This window comes from Homarus americanus, unplaced genomic scaffold, assembly GCF_018991925.1.
Source record: "Homarus americanus isolate GMGI-L3 unplaced genomic scaffold, GMGI_Hamer_2.0 scaffold32583, whole genome shotgun sequence".
In the NCBI taxonomy this organism is placed as follows: Eukaryota; Metazoa; Arthropoda; class Malacostraca; order Decapoda; family Nephropidae; genus Homarus; species Homarus americanus.
Genome location: NW_024713129.1, coordinates 8,240,803 through 8,264,186, shown reverse-complemented (window position 1 = coordinate 8,264,186; position 23,384 = coordinate 8,240,803). Strand labels below are relative to the sequence as shown.

The following is a 23,384-nucleotide window of genomic DNA, read 5'->3' as shown; positions in this document are numbered from 1 at the left end:
TCGGTATTACTTCGTTCAGGTGCATATTGCTAATTCATTAGCATCATCATCGAGTCTTCTACATACACACCTCAAAGTAAGTGTACTTTACTACCTTTTTGTTGACTTTGGCAACTTTCAGTGAGCTGGAACATTACCCAAAAACCCATTGAAACAATGGTTTCAATAACAAATTTGGTTAACGAGCAACCATCTAGAACAAATTAGCCCATTTGAGGACCACCAACTATTACCTGTTTCACTGACATTTCTTTAACATGACATAAAAAGTTTGTATCACTTACAAATCATGTTTTTTTCCTCCATGTGCCATTGTTGTGTTGTTATTGGCAGCATGACAACGTGCATTCTGTTTCTAAGAATGGTGGAACTTCAAATACAGAAGTGCTAGCTAAACACATTGCTTGACATAACCTAAATCATATGATGTTACTATACTTTTACTTGGGTAAGGTACTGTTCAGGTAGGTTGGTTGAGACTTTATCTGCTGCACATCCACCTCAGCCAGAAATTTATCCATGACAAAGCCAAGGTCCTATGATACCAATTCCCACGATGAGAAGGTGGTGCTAGTGCTGGTGGTTCTGGTAATACTTCAAAAAGGTTTTAAGGCGGTAAGCAGTTGTTTGAGAACTTCAAGAGCTACAACCTGCTCAACTTGAGGATCACTGGTGAGTCAGCCTCGTTAGATGATGCAGTTAGGGAGTATCCAATGTCTTACAGATTATCAGGAGAAGGGCCTAGCTGGAGCAGTTTTCAATGCTGACAGGAGGAAACTGGCTTGTGGTGGAAGAAGATGCCAGCCACGACGTTCATTTTCTCGAGAGAAAAGAGTGCACCGGACTAAAGGTGGCCAAAGATCGTATGTGTCTCCTGCTGTGACAAAGCTGCAGGACACATGATCCAACCCATACTGCTGTCACCGTGCCAAAGCCGTTCGTGACCCAAGAACTTAAGACATGCACCTCCTCCCGGTTCTACCTCCACAACAAGAAAGCCTGGATGATAGCAATGTTGTTCACTGACCAGGTCGTAAGTCGAAAATGCAGAAAATAATACAGAACATAGAAATTATAAAATGAAATACGGTACAGTAAAGTAATCAATAAGAAAAATGAATAATGTGTTCCTGTGCACTTACCTTTAATGTGGTCAGCTTGAATTTTTTAGGACCTCAATAATTTTTAATTAAACATGGAACTACATTAATTGGATGAAGCAGAGGAGGAGACAGGGCTGGGTGAATTCATCAATTTCGCTTTTTCTTCAGACAGGCTAACATACTTGCTTGTTGAAGTGTTACTGGATCATCTTTTAGGGAGAAGAGGCAGCAGTGGTGGGGTGTGAGACAGCGGTGGGGACTTCTTAAAGTATACGCTGTTTACTTAACGCGATTTCCTCATATCCGCGGTGCTTCGCCAGAACCGAACTTTCACTAAGCGAGGTTCATCTACCCACTGCTCGCGCAGTGTCCCGCTCGAGAACGCTATTTTTAAATTCTCCCACCCCTCCCGCCTGCCTCGCCTCCTCCTCCTCCTCCTCCCTCCTCCTCCTCTCCCTCCTCCTCCTCCTCCTCCTCCTCCTCCTCCTCCTCTCCTCCTCCTCCTCCTCCTCCTCCTCCCCTCTCCTCCTCCTCCTCCTCCTCCTCCTCCTCCTCCTCCTCCTCCTCCTCCTCCTCCCTCCCTCCTCCTCCTCCCTCTCCTCCTCCTCCCTCCTCCCTCCTCCTCCTCCCTCTCCTCCTCCTCCTCCCTCCTCCCCTCCTCCCTCCCTCCCCTCCCTCCCTCCCTCCCCTCCCTCCCCTCCCCTCCCCTCCCCTCCCTCCCTCCCTCCCTCCCTCCCCTCCTCCCCTCCCTCCCTCCCTCCCTCCCCTCCCTCCCCTCCCTCCCTCCCTCCCCACTCCCACCCCTCCCCTCCCTCCCTCCCTCCCTCCCTCCCTCCCTCCCTCCCCTCCCTCCCTCCCTCCCTCCCTCCCCTCCCCTCCCTCCCTCCCCTCCCCTCCCTCCCCTCCCTCCCCTCCCTCCCTCCCTCCCTCCCTCCCCTCCCCTCCCTCCCCTCCCCTCCCTCCCCTCCTCCTCCCTCCCTCCCCTCCCCTCCCTCCCTCCCTCCCTCCCTCCCTCCCTCCCTCCCTCCCTCCCTCCCTCCCTCCCCTCCCCTCCCTCCCCTCCCCTCCCCTCCCCTCCTCCCCTCCCCTCCCTCCCCTCCCTCCTCCCTCCCTCCCTCCCTCCCCTCCCTCCCTCCCTCCCCTCCCCTCCTCCCTCCCTCCTCCTCCCTCCCTCCCTCCCCTCCCTCCCTCCCCTCCCTCCCCTCCCTCCCTCCCTCCCTCCCCTCCCCTCCCTCCCTCCCTCCCTCCTCCCCTCCCTCCCACCCCTCCCCTCCCTCCCCTCCCTCCCCTCCCTCCCCTCCCCTCCCTCCCTCCCCTCCCCTCCCCTCCCCTCCCTCCCCTCCCTCCCTCCCCTCCCTCTCCCTCCTCCCCTCCCCTCCCCTCCCTCCCTCCCCTCCCCTCCCCCCCCTCCCTCCCTCCCTCCCCTCCCTCCCTCCCTCCCCTCCCCTCCCTCCCTCCCCTCCCCTCCCTCCCCTCCCCCCCTCCCTCCCCTCCCTCCCCTCCCCTCCCTCCCCTCCCTCCCCTCCCCTCCCCTCCCCTCCCCTCCCTCCCCTCCCTCCCTCCCTCCCCTCCCCTCCCCTCCCCCTCCCTCCTCCCTCCCTCCTCCCTCCCTCCCTCCCCTCCCCTCCCTCCCCCTCCCTCCTCCCTCCTCCCTCCCCTCCCTCCCCCCCTCCTCCCTCCCTCCCTCCCCTCCTCCCTCCCTCCCCCTCCCTCCCTCCTCCCTCCCTCCCCTCCCCTCCTCCCTCCCTCCCTCCGCCCCATCACATATGCCGACCCATCTCTCTACCAACGCAAGTGTTACCTAACTTAGTTTTTCCTAACCTAACCTTTTTTTTCCTAACCCAACCTTTATTTTTCCTAACTAATCTCTTCTGTATTACTTGTTTGTTCATTACCATCACTAAAGTTAAGAAAAAAACTTTTTACTTCAACATAGTTGTGTGTCGTCAAAAAGTGGAGTTTGGGGGTCGGGCCAGTCTCTATTGGAATTAATCCCATATGTTCTGTTGTTCACTTAACGCGGTACCCTGTGGGTTCAATTGACAGCGTAAAGCGGGGTACAACTATATGTCCAATTTAGACTGCACAGTTTACCTTTTCTTTTTCATTGTAAATATCCCTGTAGCAAGCACGTGCATCTTGGATCTGTCTGTCAACTTTTGCCAGCTCAACATTTTGATCCATTTCTTCAAACAATTGCACCCCCTTATTAATAGTAGCAAATGCTTCTTATCCTTCAAAATTGTTGATATCGTATTAAAGAGAAGCCAAGGTCCGCATAAAATGGATTGCCACCGCTTCCCTTTTCATATTGCATTATTATATTCATTCATCTAGAAAGTAATTCAGCTGTCTCCTTTTCTTATCGGCACCACGAGAACTCACTTTTTGTACCAAGCTTCTTTTAAAGGGAATTAGAAACAAAATTTCAGTACACAAGCGATCACTAAACAACAATGGACAAACGCAACTGGGCGAATACGGCGTAGTGCTGTACACCCACCCCGAGAAATGACCCCAGCCCACGCTGTAAATGCGGGACGGAAACCCATTCAATTATGGGAAATACGTGATTTGAAAAATATTTTATCGACTATAACGATTAGGTATGGTATAAGGTTGATAGTGAAGTCAGGTAGGTCATAAATTAGAGTGCATATATATATATATATATATATATATATATATATATATATATATATATATATATATATATATATATATATATATATATATATATATATATATATATATATATATATATATATATATATATATATATATATATATATATATATATATATAAAATCACAGAAAATGGAAACAGCGAATACCTTAGCTTTAGTCTTTATTCAAGACATCTTCAGAGCAACGATATATATATATATATATATATATATATATATATATATATATATATATATATATATATATATATATATATATATATATATATATATATATATATATATATATATATATATATATACAGTGGTCCCTCATTAAACAAACAAAATTCGTTCAGAAAGTAGTTAGATTAACGAATCTATTTTTCAATGAGTTATTGGGTAATTTGTTCCCACTCACAGAAAAAGTATACATACCGGTAATAGAATTAACAAAACATTAAATATAAACTGAATACAGTACAGTATAGTATAGTCTCGATTTACGCGGATTTGGTTTACGCATTTGGTCATTTACGCGGCACCTTGCCAGACCGACAATTTTTATTTACACGGTTCATTCCATCATTTTGCGGGGCGGTCTTGAACAGGAGTGCGCTGAGTCGCCCAGTCAACAAAACATTACCAGGTTCTTCACCCGCCACCCACCACAGCCAGCCCAAGTCAGTGATAGTGAGGATGTGGACTTTGAGGGGTTTGACAAAGAGGCGCTGCAAGCTGCTGGCAGTGGATAGTGATACAAGTAGTGATACAGGTGAGGGCCAATAATCTGCCCTCTGCCTCCGGAACCAACCCCATCCCCATGTAGCCATCTTTTCTACTAACGTAAGTGTTAAAAAATCTAATCTTATTGATGTACTGTATTTCTTAAATATTAATTGTGTGCATACCATCATAAAATTAAGATGTTATTTTTACTACAATGCACGATTGGTCGGAAAAAGTGTAGTTTAAATGCCCAGTCTCTATTTCAATTAATCCCATATGTTCTGTTATTATGCACCATTTTACGCGGACCTCCACGGGTACAATTGACCGCCAGAAAGAAGAATATACTGTACTATACTGTACTGTACTATACAGTATACTGTACAATAATAAATAAAGAACAATAGAATACTGTATTTTAATTTAATTTGAGGTGTGTATGTCATATTACCGGCAGCTTTGTTTACATATCAAACAGCTGATTGTAGAGGTCGATGATGACATGCCATATTGTTTACAGAGTGCATTGGTTCTAATGCCTTCTTCATGTTTCATAATAATTTCTGCACTGTATATTATCAATATGTTAATTAAATTTCAGAATGACCAATAATTTTAATCTAAAAATGCAAAAAATATTCATGAGACCAACAAAATCGATGTTCACTCCACTGTAAACAAAGTTAAACTGAGAAAGGTTCTTGGGTGATTCAATCAGCTGATGGGCACAAAAACTGTTCCTTGTACTGTTTATATTATCAATATGTTAACTAAATTTCAGAATGACCAATAAATTTAATACAAAAAATGCAGAAATATTCAAGAGAACTTTCTTTGATGTTTACTTCATTGGAAACGAATGTAAACATTGAACCAATTACTTTATTGGCGGACTAGCTGATCAGCTGATGCACTCAACAAAAAAGTGTTTGTCGTAAGGATTTCGTTAATCAAAGTTTTGTTCGTTAATCGAACTGAAAATCCTTATGGGAGCTAATTCGTTAACGAAATTTTGAATCAAAACGTTCGTTAACCGTGGGACCACTATACAGGCATCCTCCGCGTTACAGAAGGGTTCCGTCCCTGGAAAATTGACCGGACGCGAAATTCCGTAACGCGAAACCTATTTTCCCATTGACTTCCATTATAAACTGGAGATATGCCTAAGGAATTTTTTCGCCCAAAAAGTAATTCAAGCACTTTTATGAATGAAAATAAACATTTATAAACACACAACGGGACATTAAATAATTTATGATATACATGTAATATGAAGAGAAATACAGTTGGAATAAATAAAAATATTGACCTGTAATCACCTTTGCGACTTTTTTTGCACTACTGCGGTCACTTCCACTTGATGGCCTCTTTCCAGTCATCTTGAATAAGGGTAATGCACTGTACTGTACTCACTGTATGTTTGTAAAAGTTGCATCAAACTGTTGGGCGAGAAACATGCTTCACACTGGATGTAAACAATGGAGTGACTCCACATGGCTACGCCCCACGCCGGTAGCAAATACAAAAAATCCACACCAAACAAATTATAATTTTAACAGAAAATTTAAATTTTATAAAGTGATTTTTTTTAATTGTTAAAATTTACCCCAATTCCGTAAGGGCAGATTTACGGTCGAACGCCATAAAATCATTGGTCATAACTTACAAATTCCATTAGAGGTAAATTCAGAAACCGGGCTTCCGGAACACGGAGTTTGTGTGTGTGTGTGTGTGTGTAAACAGAAACGCTAAATGAAATAACAGAACATAGATTAATTGAAATAGAGACTGGGCCAACCCCAGACTCACTTTTTTTCCACACAATACGCACGTCGAGTAAAAATAGTATCTAAATTTTTTGATGGCATGCACAACACATAATATTGAAGAGAAATATCAATAAGAGAATAATATACTGTACCAGGTAAAAGAAAAATCAAGGTTTAACACTTACGTTAGTAGAAGAGATGGGTTGGCATAAGGGAATGGGAGCTGGTTCCGAGGCAGAGGGGCAGAGCCCTCAGGTGAATCACTATCACTATCCACCACAGATGTCAGGCCTGACAAACCCTCAAAGTCACCATCACTGTCACTGACCTTTGGCTGGCTGTGTTTGGTGGCGTTTAAGAACCCGTAATGTTACTTTGACGGCATTGATGTTATTATGATACATCTGGACATACTGCTTCCAAAATTTTTCGACAGAAGGTTATTAGACACTTCATACCGATGCTTGACTGTGTCTTTGCTGTGGATGAGCTTGATTTTTTCCCCAACTTGATGACTTCCTTCACATAACCATGGCTTGGTCCAGGTACAGTAAGTGTAAAAAATCTGATGCCAGAAATCCGACCACCTGAGAATCCGGACTTTGAAACTCAAACCTTTTTTTTTTTTTTTTTTTTTTTTTTTTTTTTTTTTGTTTTTTTGTGTTCATATGCTTTCACAGGTATATATAAGAGTCCCATTTAAAACGAGCAATCAAACTGTGACAACTTATGTAATTTTGAGTCCTACTTTTCTATTTACAGAGTACTGCATAATAATGGCTCTTAAACTTGTTGTGTGAAGAGAAAGAATATGAATTTTAAATTACAAACTGAAGAAAATAGATTGTGTGAGCAATACTGTTCTAATGGAAACATACAACATTGGAAAGTCTACAATTTATGATATAAAAAAGGCAAAAAATAAAATTCTAGAATCAGCTTTTTCATTAAAACTGCTCGTTTTGATAAATGAAGCATGCTATATTTGCTAATGAATAAACTATCAAAATGTACCTGTTCATCTCTCTCTTTATTCCTCCTTTAATTTGAATTTTAAAAGTACCGCTTGAGAATTCGAAAATCCAAAATCCGACCAACCCAATCCAGCAGTCCGGATTTTTACTGTAGTTCAAGGTTTCTCAGGTGGGTCCGGCCATTGGCAGAGGAATAGCGGGCACAAGAGAGAATTGTATACCGGACTGAGAACAATGAGACTGGCCCAGCTAGGTCAGCGATTTTTTCCTCTGGTGGCAGGGCACGTTATGTAACATTAGACCAATCACAGTGGAGGGAGGTAGGATGCTGGCCCAATCACAGTCCGATATGTCATATGACGCCAGCTTAAGAGATCTAATGAGACCTCCTGTCATTCCTAAATGATGGAATTAATACCAAATATAAATTTACAAACAAAAATAACTGTATTGCCAAACCAGTCAAAAAAAAATGAAAGTTTAATTCAGACGCCATTTGCATCTACTCCCTGCTTATTAATACCTGTTCCCTTCATATTCAATATAGTACAGTACTATATATATACCTCATAGGTAAAAAATAGTGTCATTCAAGTCATTTTCAGGTCATAGACCCACTAATCCCCCACCCAACAGTGGGAGACCTGACAATGCATTAGATCAGGTTAGTAATATGACCCAATAATCTCCCACCCAACCTTCATCACAAGTGTTAAGACTTGATTTCAGTTATGTATTACAGTCAGCTGAGTGAAGTGTCTGCCTATTCTAGACTAAAGATGGCAGGATCTGCTGGTGAATACAATATATACAGTAGTATACATTATTATGTTTACAGTATGAACAATATTGTACAGTGGTGTTTGTGTAAATAACTACAGCTCCTACAAGTTGTAACAGCTCTATTCATGCCTGTACCATATAGAGCTTTGTTTTTAAATATAGTCATTTAACCATACCTTTTAGATAAAGTATTCAGAATTACTGTATTTGATAAAAATAATGGTGTCAAACGAAATTAGAACTGATTTTATTGACCGTGGTATCAACATTTCTTTCTTATTTATTTTATTTAAGGATATCTTATTGGAAACGTCTCATGGAGAATTTATTAAGGATCATCATGGTATCAAATTCATCTCCTCATCACACACACACACACACACACAAAAAAAAAAAAAATTAAGACAGCAAGCATGAGGATGTCTCATTGTATGCCAATTTATGTGATCAAATAGGAAAGGAAGTAATTATCAGCTGTAGAAGTGCTTGGCAACACTCATTTCCACCCATCTCTAATTACACACACCTTCACCCATATTTTAAAATGTTATGTAATGTAATGTTGAAGGGATACAACTTTGTTTTATACTTATCACAATCTCCCTAAAAATACTTTGTTTTGTGTTTATTCAAGACATCATTAGGTCATGAGACCCACTAATCCCCCACAGCTTCATTCACATCCATATCCTATAGATTTTTTAATTTTAAATATATTTATTTAACCAAACTTTTAGATAAACTATGCTGGATTATTATAGTAAAGAAATGGAGTTTGTAATTTAATTAGAACTGTATTTATGGACTGTGGTAGTTTAGACTCAAGGAAAACATCCCCAGCACCCAGAAATGTTCTGGGTAAGTGGGCTAATAGTAGTCTGTGCAAGATGTCTAATTTAGACTCTGAAACTTTTCCCAGTAACCGGAAATGATTCCAGGGATAAGGAAATTTTTCAGGTTTGAGAAAGCCCTCTGGTTAGCTGGAAATTTCTCATTCGGAAGTGCTCTGCACCAATTGTTCCGGCTAACGGGGATATTACTTATATTTTCTTTATTTCTAAGCCACATTATATTAAAGATGTGCACTTGGAGCACCGAATCCACAGTTTTTCTGTCTATCTCTGCCACCCTCGAAATATTTCACAGTGAGAAACCAAAAACCTTAAATTGTTAAATGAGAAAAGGTGTTAAAAATTTTAAATCGCTAAACCGAAAAATCATTAAGGAAATCATTAAACGAGGGATACCTGTAGCTGCTGCTCAGTAATAAGGTTTCCTCTATGTTGTCACTCAACTCCCCACTCCCCCACCCTCCTTGCCTCCATCACCCAGTTTCATAATCCATAAATCTAGTAACTATCACATAAGCAGACTCATGTCAGAATATAGAGATAGAGTAGAAAAGTAATACAGCAAAAATCAAAACAATCAGAGTTATGTATCTGGAAAAGGACATTTATTCTAACTAACAATTTATAATGTGAACCTAAGGTTAATAATTCCCACAACTTAGTTGCTTGAAATACAGTAGTCTCTTGCCATTCGCGAGGGATAGGTTCCAAGAAATGGCGCGAATTGGCAAAACCGCAAATAGCAACTACCTAAGTGCACTACTGTATCACCAGCACTCTGCCCCTCTTTAACTTATCTAATTATAAAACTTTCTTTGTCAGTTATCACTGACCTCTGCCTTTTACATTTCCTCCACTAGCACTGATACAAGACAGTCTTTTAGGGGCCACTTCACACAGAAACACTAAAGTTTTGTGAGCACAACACAAGATGCTGAGTGGGGTGACTCGCTGCTGCGGGAAAAGGCTTGCAACCTAGCCACCATAACCGGGTCTAGGACAACTACCGCCATCTGGCCGCAGCCCAACTGGCCGCCATATGGAACTTTTTGTTGACAACCTAACCTAACCTAACCTAACATAGAGCGCAAAATAGGCTTTGCAGTTTACCCCCAGTCCGCTGGCGGCCAGTCGGGCACACGAATTTCGCGGCCAGTTGGTGCGGCCAGATGGCGGCGGCCAGTTGTCCCATTCCCACCATAACCACCATCTGCTTACCGCGAATCATCGAAATCGCAAATAAAAAACCCGCGAATAGCAAGGGTCTACTGTACTGGGTATCACTTGTTCTGTATTTGTATTCTCACCATAACTCAACCATAAATTACCGGTGTGCATTTGATAATTATAATAATAACAAATACTGTATTATTTTTTAACCTCACTGTTTGGGACAACTGAACTATGTGATTTGCTAATTCTATACCAGACAGCTGGCAACTGAACTATTTTTGTTCACATCAAAGTTATATTACAATAAATATGTGGTGCCCACTTCCTGATTGTTATGATTACTAGCTAATCCCTTCACTATGATGTGTTCTTAACTGTTTTATTCAGGCTACCGCCAGACAGTTTTATTCAGCTGCTTCTACATATTCGTAATCCATTTGATCATAAATACCCCCTTTTGTAAAGGAATGCCTTACTTAGAACATGAATTCATCCTCTCATCCTATTGTAACTTCAGTACAGTATTTTCACCTGGCCAGCATTAGACGATTGCACTCAGCTGAGGAAACCCATCATTATTGTCAAAGTGTTATCCTGCATTGTAAAATCTCCCAACTAATATACGCTTTCCGTCCTTACCCCCTAGTATCCCGTCTTCCCTCCTAACACGCCCCTCCCCTCTTCCTCCTGCTCACAAGCAAATGCTTCGAATTTCTCAGACACTTCAGAGTTCGGGGTTCACACCTCAGGGGAAGAGAGGATAGGCAATGTAGTAGTGGAGCCAACTGTACAGTAGGGTGGTCCAAATTATAGGGTGAAAATTTGAAAGTTGTTGTCCAAGCGAGCACTTGGTGCCCTAGTTGCACTTCATGTACACGAGCTTTGTATAAAGTTTGAAGAAAATTGGATGATGTTTAGGGGTCCCACAAAACGTTTAGTTATTTTAGTATCATAAAAATTCTAGCTCAGGACGATTACAAGGAACTCACTGTCCTGGGAGAAATTCTGAGGGAGGTGTGAAGACCAGGGCACCTGGGGCCTCCCACCAAGCCAAATGGATGGCAAAGGCCATTAATGCTCTTAAGATCACCTCTTCAGAGAGCAGTTCACCCTCACTGCTCATGAAATGTGGGACCCTTGAATATTGAGAAGGAACTGAAATTTTGCCTGAAGACATGTTTGAGGTGAAGGTTCTAGGGTGACGTGTGTCTAAATTGAAATTCCAACTTTTAATTTTTGGACCACCCTATACAGTAGATGCTAAAGATGGTTTGAGAGTTGTTCTTTTTCTCATTTACTGCATGTGTTTCTTTCATAATATAATTACCAGTTGCTATTCATTTAATGTTGTTTATATACTCAAACTTCACTAATTCTACATCCTCAGGGCTCTACCCTTTTGAATTACCCTGTTTGTGCTATGTGTAATTTACTGTATGTGTTAACATAAGGTTAAATAGCTGTGTGGTCAATATTAATGAAACATTATTTTGAAAATTATTTTTCTTAATATAAATAAATGGTACATGTGGAGTGATGCTAACACTAATGGTATTTTTGTTCTTGTCCCTTTGTAAGCTCATGACATCATGGAAAGTACACACTGTACAGTATTATGTAAGCCCTAACAAAACATTATTTTTTTCACATAACCTACAACTAGTGTAGGTGAAGTTATGCTAACACTAATAATATTTATTCACTATATACAACTGTACAACCACTTATTGCTGTTGTTGGAGGCCTAGACAATACCAATGCCTAAATATCTGGTGATACCATTTTCCATGATCTGGTTGCATCATGGAAAATTACCATGTGGTACTGTTCTGTGCCAGCACTAACGATTTCCAAGTTAATGCTTGCTAAAATTGTATTTCTAAAATTTTATACATAATAAACCAATAGTATGATGTCCTCAAATGAAAAAGTCTAAGATTTGTATTGGTAGCAGGTAGTAAATTGCCCATTCCAACCTGCTCACCAGTAGGACTGTACCGACATTGAATAATTTGTAGAGTTGTCCAAATTTTTTTTTCTTTTATTTCACCCATGTGAAAATTTTACAATTTAGCTGTTACTTCAAATTAATGGAGTCTGAATTAGGTCTCTCACACAAACTTTTTTTGTCATGCAACAAAATGATGTCTCAGACATTTTTTCTATCACGTATCAATTCAACTTTATCTGTTCATGATGGAGGAGATGAGCAAGAGGATTTTTATTGTGTACCTGATGAATAAGATTAGACAATAAAAAGAGAATAAATGGGTGGTCCATCCACTAAATACTGGTAATTGGTGTCCCATGATGTTTTCCTGAAATATTTTTTTATATACTGTACAGCATAATTCACATATATTCATAATATTTAATAGGCATTGGAAAGATAAAATATCTATGTATATATAATATGCAAAGGCTATAATGTACAGTACATATATAATTAAACTATAATAAGAACATAAACTATATACTACAGTAGACAGTTGTAGATATCTACTGTATGCAGGCAAACTCCGTTATTCATAGCCTCGGTATTCAGAACCCCGTTTATCCTAATCAATTTATTGTTACCCATTTCCACTATTCACAATGGTTGCCCTGTTTATGGAAATTTTATTGTCAAAAATTTGAACTGCCCCCAACCTTGTATATTACCCCAGCCCCACTCCTGCTGGCTGCAGTCCCCAAACCCCAGCAATGCTGTTAGAGACCCCACACCACACCCCCACACCAGTCCCACCACCCCACCCCACCAACACCTCACCACCAACACTCCCCACCACCAACACCCACCACCAACACTCCCCACCACCACCCCACCCCACCACCACCCCCACCACCACCTCCCCACCACCAACACCTCACCACCAACACTCCTCACCACCAACACTCCCCACCACCCCCACCACCACCACTCCCACCACCACCAACTCCTCCCACCAGTCCCCACCAACACCTCACCACCAACACCTCACCACCCACACTCACCCACCTCACCACCCCACCACCAACCAACCCCAACCAACCACACCACCCACCACCACCACCCCCAACCACCACCACCACCCCACCAACCAACCACCACCCCAACCAACCACCCCACCACCACCCCAACCACCACACCACCACCCCACCACACACCACACCACCACCACCACTCCCCACCACCCCACCCAAACCCACCAACAACACCCCACCCCACCAACACCCACCAACCAACACCCCACCACCCACCAACATCCCACCCCACCACCAACCCCACCACCACCACCCCCACCACCACCAACACCCCACCACCCCCACCCCACCAACACTCCCACCACCCCCACCACCAACACCCCCACCACCCCCACCACCAACACCCCCACCACTCCCCACCACCACCACCACCTCACCCACCCACCACCCCACCCCACCACCACCACCACCCCAACCCCACCAACCAACACCACCCCAACCCCACCAACACCCACCACCACCACCAACCCCACCAACCAACACCACCCACCAACATCCCCACCACCACCCATCCCAACCAACACCCCCACCACCAACACCCCCACCACCCCACCACCCCACCACCCCAACCACCACCACCCCACCAACCAACACCACCAACACCAACACCCCACCACCACCAACACCACCACCACCACCAACACCCACCACCACCCACCAACACCCCCACCACCACCAACACTCCCCACCACCCACCACCAAACACACCTCACCACCACCACCAACACTCCCACCCACCACCAACACTCCTCACCACCACCACCACCAACACCCACCACCACCCAACATCCCCAACCACCAACCCACTCCCCACCACCACCAACCAACCCCAACCCACCCCACCACACACCACAACACCACCACCAACACCCCACCACCACCAACATCCCCACCACACACCACCAACACCCCACCACCCCAACACCCCACCACCACCAACCCCACCACCACCACCAACACCCCCACCACCACCACCACACCCCACCACACCACCACCAACACCACCTCACCACCACCAACACCCCTCACCACCACCACCAACACCCCACCACCACCACCACCAAACACTCCCCACCACCCCACCAACATCCACACCCCCACCACCCCCACCACCACCACCACTCCCCAACCCCAACACCCCACACCACCACCCACCAACCCCAACCAACACCCCAACCAACCAACCAACCCCAACCAACCCCACCCCACCACCCCCACCACCACCACACCCCACCAACACCACCCCACACCCCACACCACCAACACCCCACCACCACCACCCCACCACCCCAACACCCCCACCCCACCACACCACCTCACCACACCAACACCCCCACCACCACCAACACTCCCACCACCACCAACACCCCACCACCACCAACACTCCCACTCACCACCCCAACACTCCCCACCACCAACACCCCCACCACCAACACCCCCCACCACCAACACTCCCCACCACCACACCAAACATCACCACCACCACCAACACCCTCCACCAACCCCACCCCACCAACACCCCACCACCAACACCCCACACCCCACCACCACCACCAACACCCCACCACCCCCACCACCAACCCACCACCAACACCCCCACCAACACTCCCACCACCACCAACATCCTCAACACCACCCAACACCTCCCACCACCACCACCAACACTCCCACCAATCCACTCCACTTCACCCCACCACACCACAACCTCCCCACCACCAACACTCCCTCACCACACCCCCACCACCAACAACCTCAACACACCACCACCACCCACCACTCCCCACCACCAACAATCCCTCACCCACCACCAACACCTCACCACCCCCACCACCAAAATCCCCACCCAACACACCCTCACCACCAACACCCCCACCACCCCACCACCACCACAAACAACCCACCAACAACACCCCACCACCCCCACCACCAACACCCCCACCCACCCACCAACACCCCACCACCCCACCACCCCCACCACCAACAACTCACCACCAACACCCCACCACCCCACCACCAACACCACCCCCACCACCACCAACACCACCACCACCACCACCAACACCCACACCACTCCCCACCACCACCACCCCCACCACTCCACCCACCATTCCCACCCCCCACCACCACCACCACCCCCACCACCACCAACATTCCCCACCACCCACCAACACCCACCACCACCACCACCACCAACACCCTCACCACCACTACCAACACTCCACCACCACCACCACCCCCACCACCACCAACATTCCCCACCACCACCACCACCCCCACCACCACCAACATCCCCACCACCACCCAACACCCCCCACCCCACCCTCACCAACAACCCACCACCACCCAACACCCCCCACCACCACCAACACATCTCACCACCCTCACCACCACCACACCCCCACCACCACCCCACCACCAACCATCCCTGCCACCACCACCACCACCACCACCATCACTGCTCCCAACACCACCACCCCCACCATCACCAAGACTCCCCACCATCACCTCCCACCATCACGCCCCACCATCACCGCCTCCCACCATCACCCTCCATAATCACCACCTCCCCCCCACTGCTCCACCACCACCCCCACCCACTGCCCACTCACCACCACACCCCACCACCACCGCTCACCACCATCACCGCTCCCACACGACCCCACCCCACTGTCCCCACTCACCACCGCCTCCCCCACTCCACACCCATCCTCACACCTCCCCCACCATCACCGCCACCCCACTCACGCCCCCACCACCTCCCCACCATCACCACCCCACCATCACCGCCCCACCACCACCCCTCCCCATCACGCTCCCACCATCACCGCCTCCCACCTCATCACCCTACCCCCCATCACAGCTCCCCCCACCACCTCCCACCACCGCCTCCCACCATCACCCTCCCCACCACCACTCCCCCCCACCCACCTCCCCACCACCTCCCACCACAACTCCCCACCACCTCCCACCACCCCCCACAGCCCACCTCACCCCCACCCACCGCCTCCCACCACCACCACCCCCACCACCGCCCCCCACCACCACCACCCCCACCACCGCCTCCCACCTGACCACCACCCCCCACCACCTCCACCTCCCCACCACTGCCTCCCCACTCATCACTGCTCCCCACATCACTGCTCCCCATCACCATCCCCACCCACCCCACTCACCACCACCCCACTCACCACTCCCCACCATCACCCCCCCACCGCCACCACCACCGCTCCCCACCACACCACCCCCACCACCACCTCACCACCAACACCTCCCCACCACCCCACCACCACCTCCCCACCATCACCGCCTCTGCACCAACCCACCGCTCCCCACCAGCCCCCACCTCCACCAGCCTCCCACTCACCACCCGCCTCCCCACCACACCACCGCTCCCACCACCACACCCCACCATCACCGCCTCCCCACCACACCGCCCCCACCATCACCGCCTCCCCCACTCACCACCTGTACTCACCACCACCTCCCACCCACCTCACATCACCGCTCCCACTCCACTCACCACCACCCCACCCACCACCACCACCTCCCCCACACCACACCACTCACTCCCCACCACCACACCACCACCCCCCATCACCTCCCCACCCACCTGCACTCACCACACCTCCCCACCACCGGCCACCACCACTCCCACCATCACCACCTCCCACCACCACCCCTCCCCACCATCACCCCTCCCCACCATCACCGCCTCCCCACCATCACTGCTCCCCGCTTCCCCCCACCTCACCCCCCACCCACCACCACTCCCCACTATCACCGCCACCACCATCACCGCCTTCCCCACCATCACTCCCCCCACTCATCACCGCCTCCCCACCATCACCACCCCACCACTTTGTACCACCACCACCCCCCACTCATCACCGCTCACCACCATCACCGCTTCCCACCATCAATCACCACCATCACCGCTCCCCACCATCACCGCTCCCCACCATCACCACTCCCCCACCATCACCGCCCCCACCATCACTGCTCCTCGCCATCACCGCCTCCCCACCACCACCGCCTGTACTACCACCAATCCCACTCATCACCGGCCACCACTCATCACCGCATCCCACTATCACTGTTCCCCACTATCACCACTCCCCGCCATCACCGCCACCACCAATCCCCACTCATCACCGGCCTCACCACCATCACCGCTCCCCACTATCACCGCTCCCCACTATCACCGCTCCCGCTATCACCGCCCCCACTCACCGCTCACCACCATCACCGCTCACCACTATCACCGCTTCCCACTATCACCGCTACCACCATCACCGCTTCCCACTATCACCGCTTCCCACTATCACTGTTCCCCACTCACCGCCTCCCACTATCACTGCTCCCCGCCATCACCGCTCCCACCTATCACCGCTCCCCACTATCACCGCCCCGCCATCACCGCCTTTGCACCACCACCACCCCCACTCATCACCGCCCCACTATCACCTCCCCACTATCACCGCCTCCCGCCATTACTGCCCCCACATCACTGCTCCCCACACACGCACACGCCCCCACCATCACCGCCATCACCGCCTCCCCCCACCATCACCGCCCCCCACTATCACCACTGACTGCACCATCAACGCCCCACCATCACCGGTCCCCACTACTCACTGCCCCCACCATCACCACCCCCACCACACCACTCCCGCCATCACCGCCTTGTACCACCACCACCTCCCCACACCGCTCCCCACCACCCCCACCATCACCACTCCCACTCCAATCACCTGCACTCACCACCACTCCCACCATCACCGCCTCCCCACCTATAACTGCTCCCCACTATCACCGCCTCCCCCCGCCATCACCGTTGCACTACCACCACCCCACCATCACCACACCCCACTATCACCGCCTCCCCACTATCACCGCTCCCCCCACACATCTCCCACATCACTGCTCCCCACCATCACCGCCCCCTGCCATCACCTCCCCACCATCACCGGCCCCCACCATCACCCCACTCCCCCACCATCACCGCCCCCACCATCACCACCCCCACCATCACCACTCCCCCACCATCACCGCCTCCCCATCACCGCGACCACCACCACCTCCCACCACCTCACCATCACCACCCCCACCATCACCCATCCCCCACCCACCACCTGCACTACCCACCACCTCACATCATTGTTCCCCACCATCACTGCTCCCCACTCCACACCGCTCCCACCATCACCGCCTCCCCCACTATCACCGCTCCCCACTTTCACCGCCATCACCGCCCCACTCCACCCCACCTCACCACCACCACCCCACCTCATCACCACCACTCATCACCGCCCATCACCTCTCCCCCACTCATCACCGCCTCCCCCACTCATCACCGCTCCCCCGCCATCACCTCCCCACCACCGCTCTGCTCACCAACCAACCCCCACTCATCACCGCCACCACCATCACCTCCCACACTCATCACCGTCCCCCACTCATCACCGCCCCTCATCACCGCCCCACTCATCACCCTCTGTACCACACCACCCCACCATCACTGTTCCCCACCCCATCACCGCCCCCCACCATCACCGGCTCTGTCTCACCACCACCCCACTCATCACCCCACTTTCACTGCCATCACCGCCCCCACCAGCGCCCCACCACCACCACCATCACCGCCCCCACCATCACCGGCCTCCCCACCATCACCGCCCCCGCCATCACCGCCTCCCCCACACCGCCCCTGCCATCACCGCATCACCGCTCCCACCACAACCGCCTGTACCACACCCCCACTCCACCACTGCTCCCACCTCACACCCGCTCCCTCACCATCACTGCTCCTCACTATCACCGTTCCCCACTCACCCTGCTCTGTACTCACCACCACTCCCCACTATCACCTCCCCCACTCATCACCGCCCCGCCATCACCGCCCCACCATCACCACCTCCACCATCACCGCCCCCACCACCGCCTGTACCACCACCACCCCCACCATCACCACACACCACTATCACCGCCCCACCATCACCGCCTCCACCGCTCCCCACCATCACCGCCCCGCCACTGCCCCCACTCACCGCCTGTACTACCAGCACTCCCACCATCACCGACCCCACCGCCCCCACCATCACCGTCCCCGCCATCACCGCTCCCCCACTCACTCCACCGCCTCACCTTCACTGCTCCCCCCATCACCGCCCCCACCATCACCGCCCCACCATCACCGCCTCCCCACTCATCACCATTCCCCACCATCACCGCCCCCACTCTCACCCACTCCACATCACCGCCTCCCCACCATCACCGCCCCCACCATCACCGCCTCCCCACCATCACCACTCCACACCATCACCGCCCCACATCACCGCCCCCCACTATCCCTTCCCTCCTGCCATCACCGCCCCCGCATCACCGCTCTGTACTACCACCGCTCCCCACTATCACCGCTCCTCACCACCAACTCTCCCCCTCCCATGATTGCACACTTAATACCAGACACGTAATCCACGTAACAGAGTAAAAGAAAATTAATAAAAATATGTATATCTAATCAAAATTACGAGTTGAAAAATAACACTAACACAGCTTCACCTGGTAGGAGGAGAGTGGCAATGTAGCTACACTGCCATCTAAATTGGTGACCTGCCAAGTCTATACACACATGTTCATGGAAGGTAAATTTTTTTTTTTAATTTATTGATTTCATGTCTATATGAATTATTTTAGTTTTTTAGACATTATTTAATCATTATAGCAGCAGCATATAAAACTTATTTGGGCTCTCCTGTTACTCAGGAATGGAACCTGTTTTTCCCCATAAGTTATTAAAATCAATATACGATCCATCACATAGCGATCGCCAATGCCTGTAATGCATAATTTCACATCATCAAAAATATTTAGTCTTAATTTTGTTTTCTGAAAAGAGCTACCAGTTTTACATAGAATGCAGTTGGTTTCATATCAAACAATATCCGTTTGTCAAAAAATTGATCTGAAGAAAAAAAAGATAATCCCCCTGCATGAGAAGGGATGATGTTACAAATAAGGCGAGGGTTAACCCTTAAGCCCCGGGTTAGGATGCTGGTGGCAGTACCCCCCACTTGGGGGTAAGTCGAGAAAAATCAACTTTTCCAAAAATAATTTTTAGCCTTTTAAAATGATAAAAAAAAGAAAAAAATATGCAACAAGATTTATATATTGACCCTCAAGAAACTTTCGTGACCGCGGAGAGGGAGGGAGGAGATGAGGAGACAGTGTTGGTTTGACAGCTGACGCTCTTGGTCCCTCGGCACTTAGCAGCTATTTTAAGCTTGCCTTTGTGTCCGAGGTGGCCAATAATGTATGTATTTACTAATCTTAAAACTTATTTGCTATAAATAATTAATTAAGAATATTTTATTTGCATAATATATCATAAAAAAAGTGCCTGGTTGTCTTTGTGTTTGGTAGAGCAAATAATGCATAAAATAATAATAATTCCACAAATAAATACATTTATAACAGGCAGTCCCCGACTTACAACGGGGCTAGGGACCCAAATCCAGGTTGTAAGTCGAAAATGCGAAAATAATACATAGAAAATCTAAAATGGGTGTCTCTTTTTCTTCTCAGCACCACAAAACTTTAACTTTTAAGCTTGCCAGCCATTTTAAAGGGAATTACAAACGAAAATTTTGTCAGTACACAGCACGATCACTAACATCGGGACTCGAAAATACGTAATTTGAAAAAAATTTGGTATGACTGCGGCGGTCGTATGTCCGGGTGGTCGTAAGTCGAGTAGGTCATAAGTCGAGGAGTACCTAATCATAGCATTGTTTTGCAGTAATACTACCCTACAGTACAACTACACTACTTTTAGCAATATTACTTTGATACAACATGATAAAATGGACAAACAATGAAAATGAAACAAACAAAAGTAGGTAATTATGTTTAGGAAGCTTCTCTGTGGCCGAGCGTGTGGTGTGAGAGGCAAATAGTCACACTGGAACCTGATAACCCAGGCTGGGCATTTAAACAGTGGCGGGAATAGGCGCGCGTTCTGGAACGTCACCCGGGGCGCGCTGGACGGACATTCTGGAACGTCACCCAGGGCCTAAGGGTTAAGGATTCTTTTTTATTAGATCCTTGGAATTTGGTTTGTTTTTGAAACTACAATAGTTAGTTTGCTAGATTCTTTTATGCTTGAGGCAAATGGTGTAATGGAGTCACACCTTCGCTAGTATTCCTGAGAGGGATGTTTGTGAAATCCATACTTCCTAGAGAGGCCTGGACATCAACAAAGCTGTTTGTGGATCACTGTCTGGACTGAGTTTCACTGAAGGCCTTGGGTAATAACCTTGCATATGACCTCATAACTTCCTCTTCTAGTTGGCTGCAGACTTTTGAATGACTCAAGCCAGGCCCATAGGTATTAATGGGAGAATAATCGTGAAATCCCATTTTATATCCAAGCCTGGGTCAGGTAAATTAAGTTTTATCCCTCCTCCTTAATGGGATTGCTGAGGTGAGTTGAGACAAGGGGGATTGATTATGGAATGGCAGTTTGTAGCTTAGTATGACAAATGACAAGTACAGTACACTGGTGCTGGTACAACAGCTGACATCTTTTAGAAACCCAGATACAGCACTATTATGGGACATCTTAAACTTATTTTTGGATTAGTTCCACTCACATGTCTGAACTCAAGGAAGCTTCGATATGAGTCCCCTGGAGTTCTTGAGTACTCTTTACTTTATAATCTCCCTATTTTTAAATAATGGAGAGTTTGTGTATGTTGTAACACAAGTTTGTGAATTTTAAGCAACAACCTATTTATTAAAAAAAAAAACCCTGCTCATTATTGATTCAATGTTTTTATGGTTGCAGATATGGAAGGCTCCGTCATAGAGAAGGAGGTGTGCATTGGTATTGTGACCCAGATTGACCTCTTAACACACATCACCAAGCACCAGAAGGACCTGAAGGAAGCCTCTGAGTAGTATCAGTATCCTTACACAGTGCAGGACATCTGGATGAGGTCAATGAAAGGATCAGAAATCATAATAGATAATCCATAGAATGTTCATTTAACTCATATTTTCATTATAATCTAAATGTGACGTCTGTCATAATGGAGACACCTTGAAAACATTGTTCTTGGGTTTAACGTATGAGTGACTTGCAAGTACAGAGGACTCTCAAATCTTGAACATAAAGACGATGTGTGATCTGTTGTTTTGGCGTTTGCCTTTGTATGAGTTATTAAAGAAAGCAATGATATTTTATGATCCCACAATTGCTTTATATTTATTTTTTTTGCTAAGTCTGTGGTTTTAATGAGTGCCAACATTCGAAATTCTTGAAATATGGTGAAATAACCCACAATCATCAAATCAATAAGTATGAAAAATATGAGCCTCTACAACAAATATTTTGGGGGGAATTTTAATCCTTGGTAATTCTTAAAGTGTGCATCTGTGTGGCCATTAACATGAATACAGTACAGCAGACAAATACTGATTTCAAGTTTACCATAAGAACACCATTTTATTATACTGTACTACACATATTTCTTATTCATATATTTCCTTCCTGTTGCAGGATATAAATTTTCCTACTATATTATTGATAAATTTAGAGACATTTTACATTCCATTTAATTCATTGAGGGACAAACCACATCTAAAACATAGTGAAAAATAATGAACACGTACTTAATGTTTTCCCAGATGACAAATTAAACTATAAGTTATACATACCGTATACAGCTATAAATTGTGAAAACAATGATCGAATACATTGGTCCCTCGGTTAACGAGCACAATCCGTTCCAGCAGGTTGCTCGTTAACCAAAAAACTCGTTAACCGAAACCATTGTTTCAATGGGTTTTTGGGTAATTGGTTCCAGCTCACCGAAAATTGCCTAAATTCAACAAAAAAGGTAGAAAAGTACACATACTTTGGGGTGTGTATGGAGAAGGCTCCTGGATGATGATGATGATGATGATGATGGGAATTAGAATGGGGGTGGAGGAGAAGGGAGAAGAGAAGGCATTGGGGTGGAAGAGAAGTCACCCCATTGCGCCATTTCACCCATAAAATTTTAGTACTCTTGGTGTAATTCAAGATTATTTTCTTTAAATCAACACTGCACTGCATTATATATTGTCAATATGTAAAATAAATTTAAAAATGACCAATAATTTGCTTGCAAACACAGAGAAAAAGCATTTAGTTGAAGAGAGTCTCAAGCAAGATGTTACCTCCACTGAAAAGACAGAGAGACTGGCGCCTGTTTGGTGTGTTGTCAGGCTGGATGGCGCGCATGAAACTAGTTTCCTTACCTTCAATTAT

At 47.5% G+C, this 23,384-nt stretch overlaps 1 protein-coding gene across 1 annotated transcript in view; it reads left to right on the top strand.

Moving 5' to 3' along the window:
• Window positions 1-22,931, top strand: part of LOC121870017 (cystathionine beta-synthase-like) — a 147,524-nt gene extending 124,593 nt beyond the window's left edge. The window contains 1 exon segment of the mRNA XM_042371745.1: window positions 21,918-22,931. Within this exon segment, the coding sequence (XP_042227679.1) occupies window positions 21,918-22,030 (113 nt within the window). The 3' untranslated portion in view covers window positions 22,031-22,931.
• The last annotated feature ends 453 nt before the right edge of the window (window positions 22,932-23,384 follow it).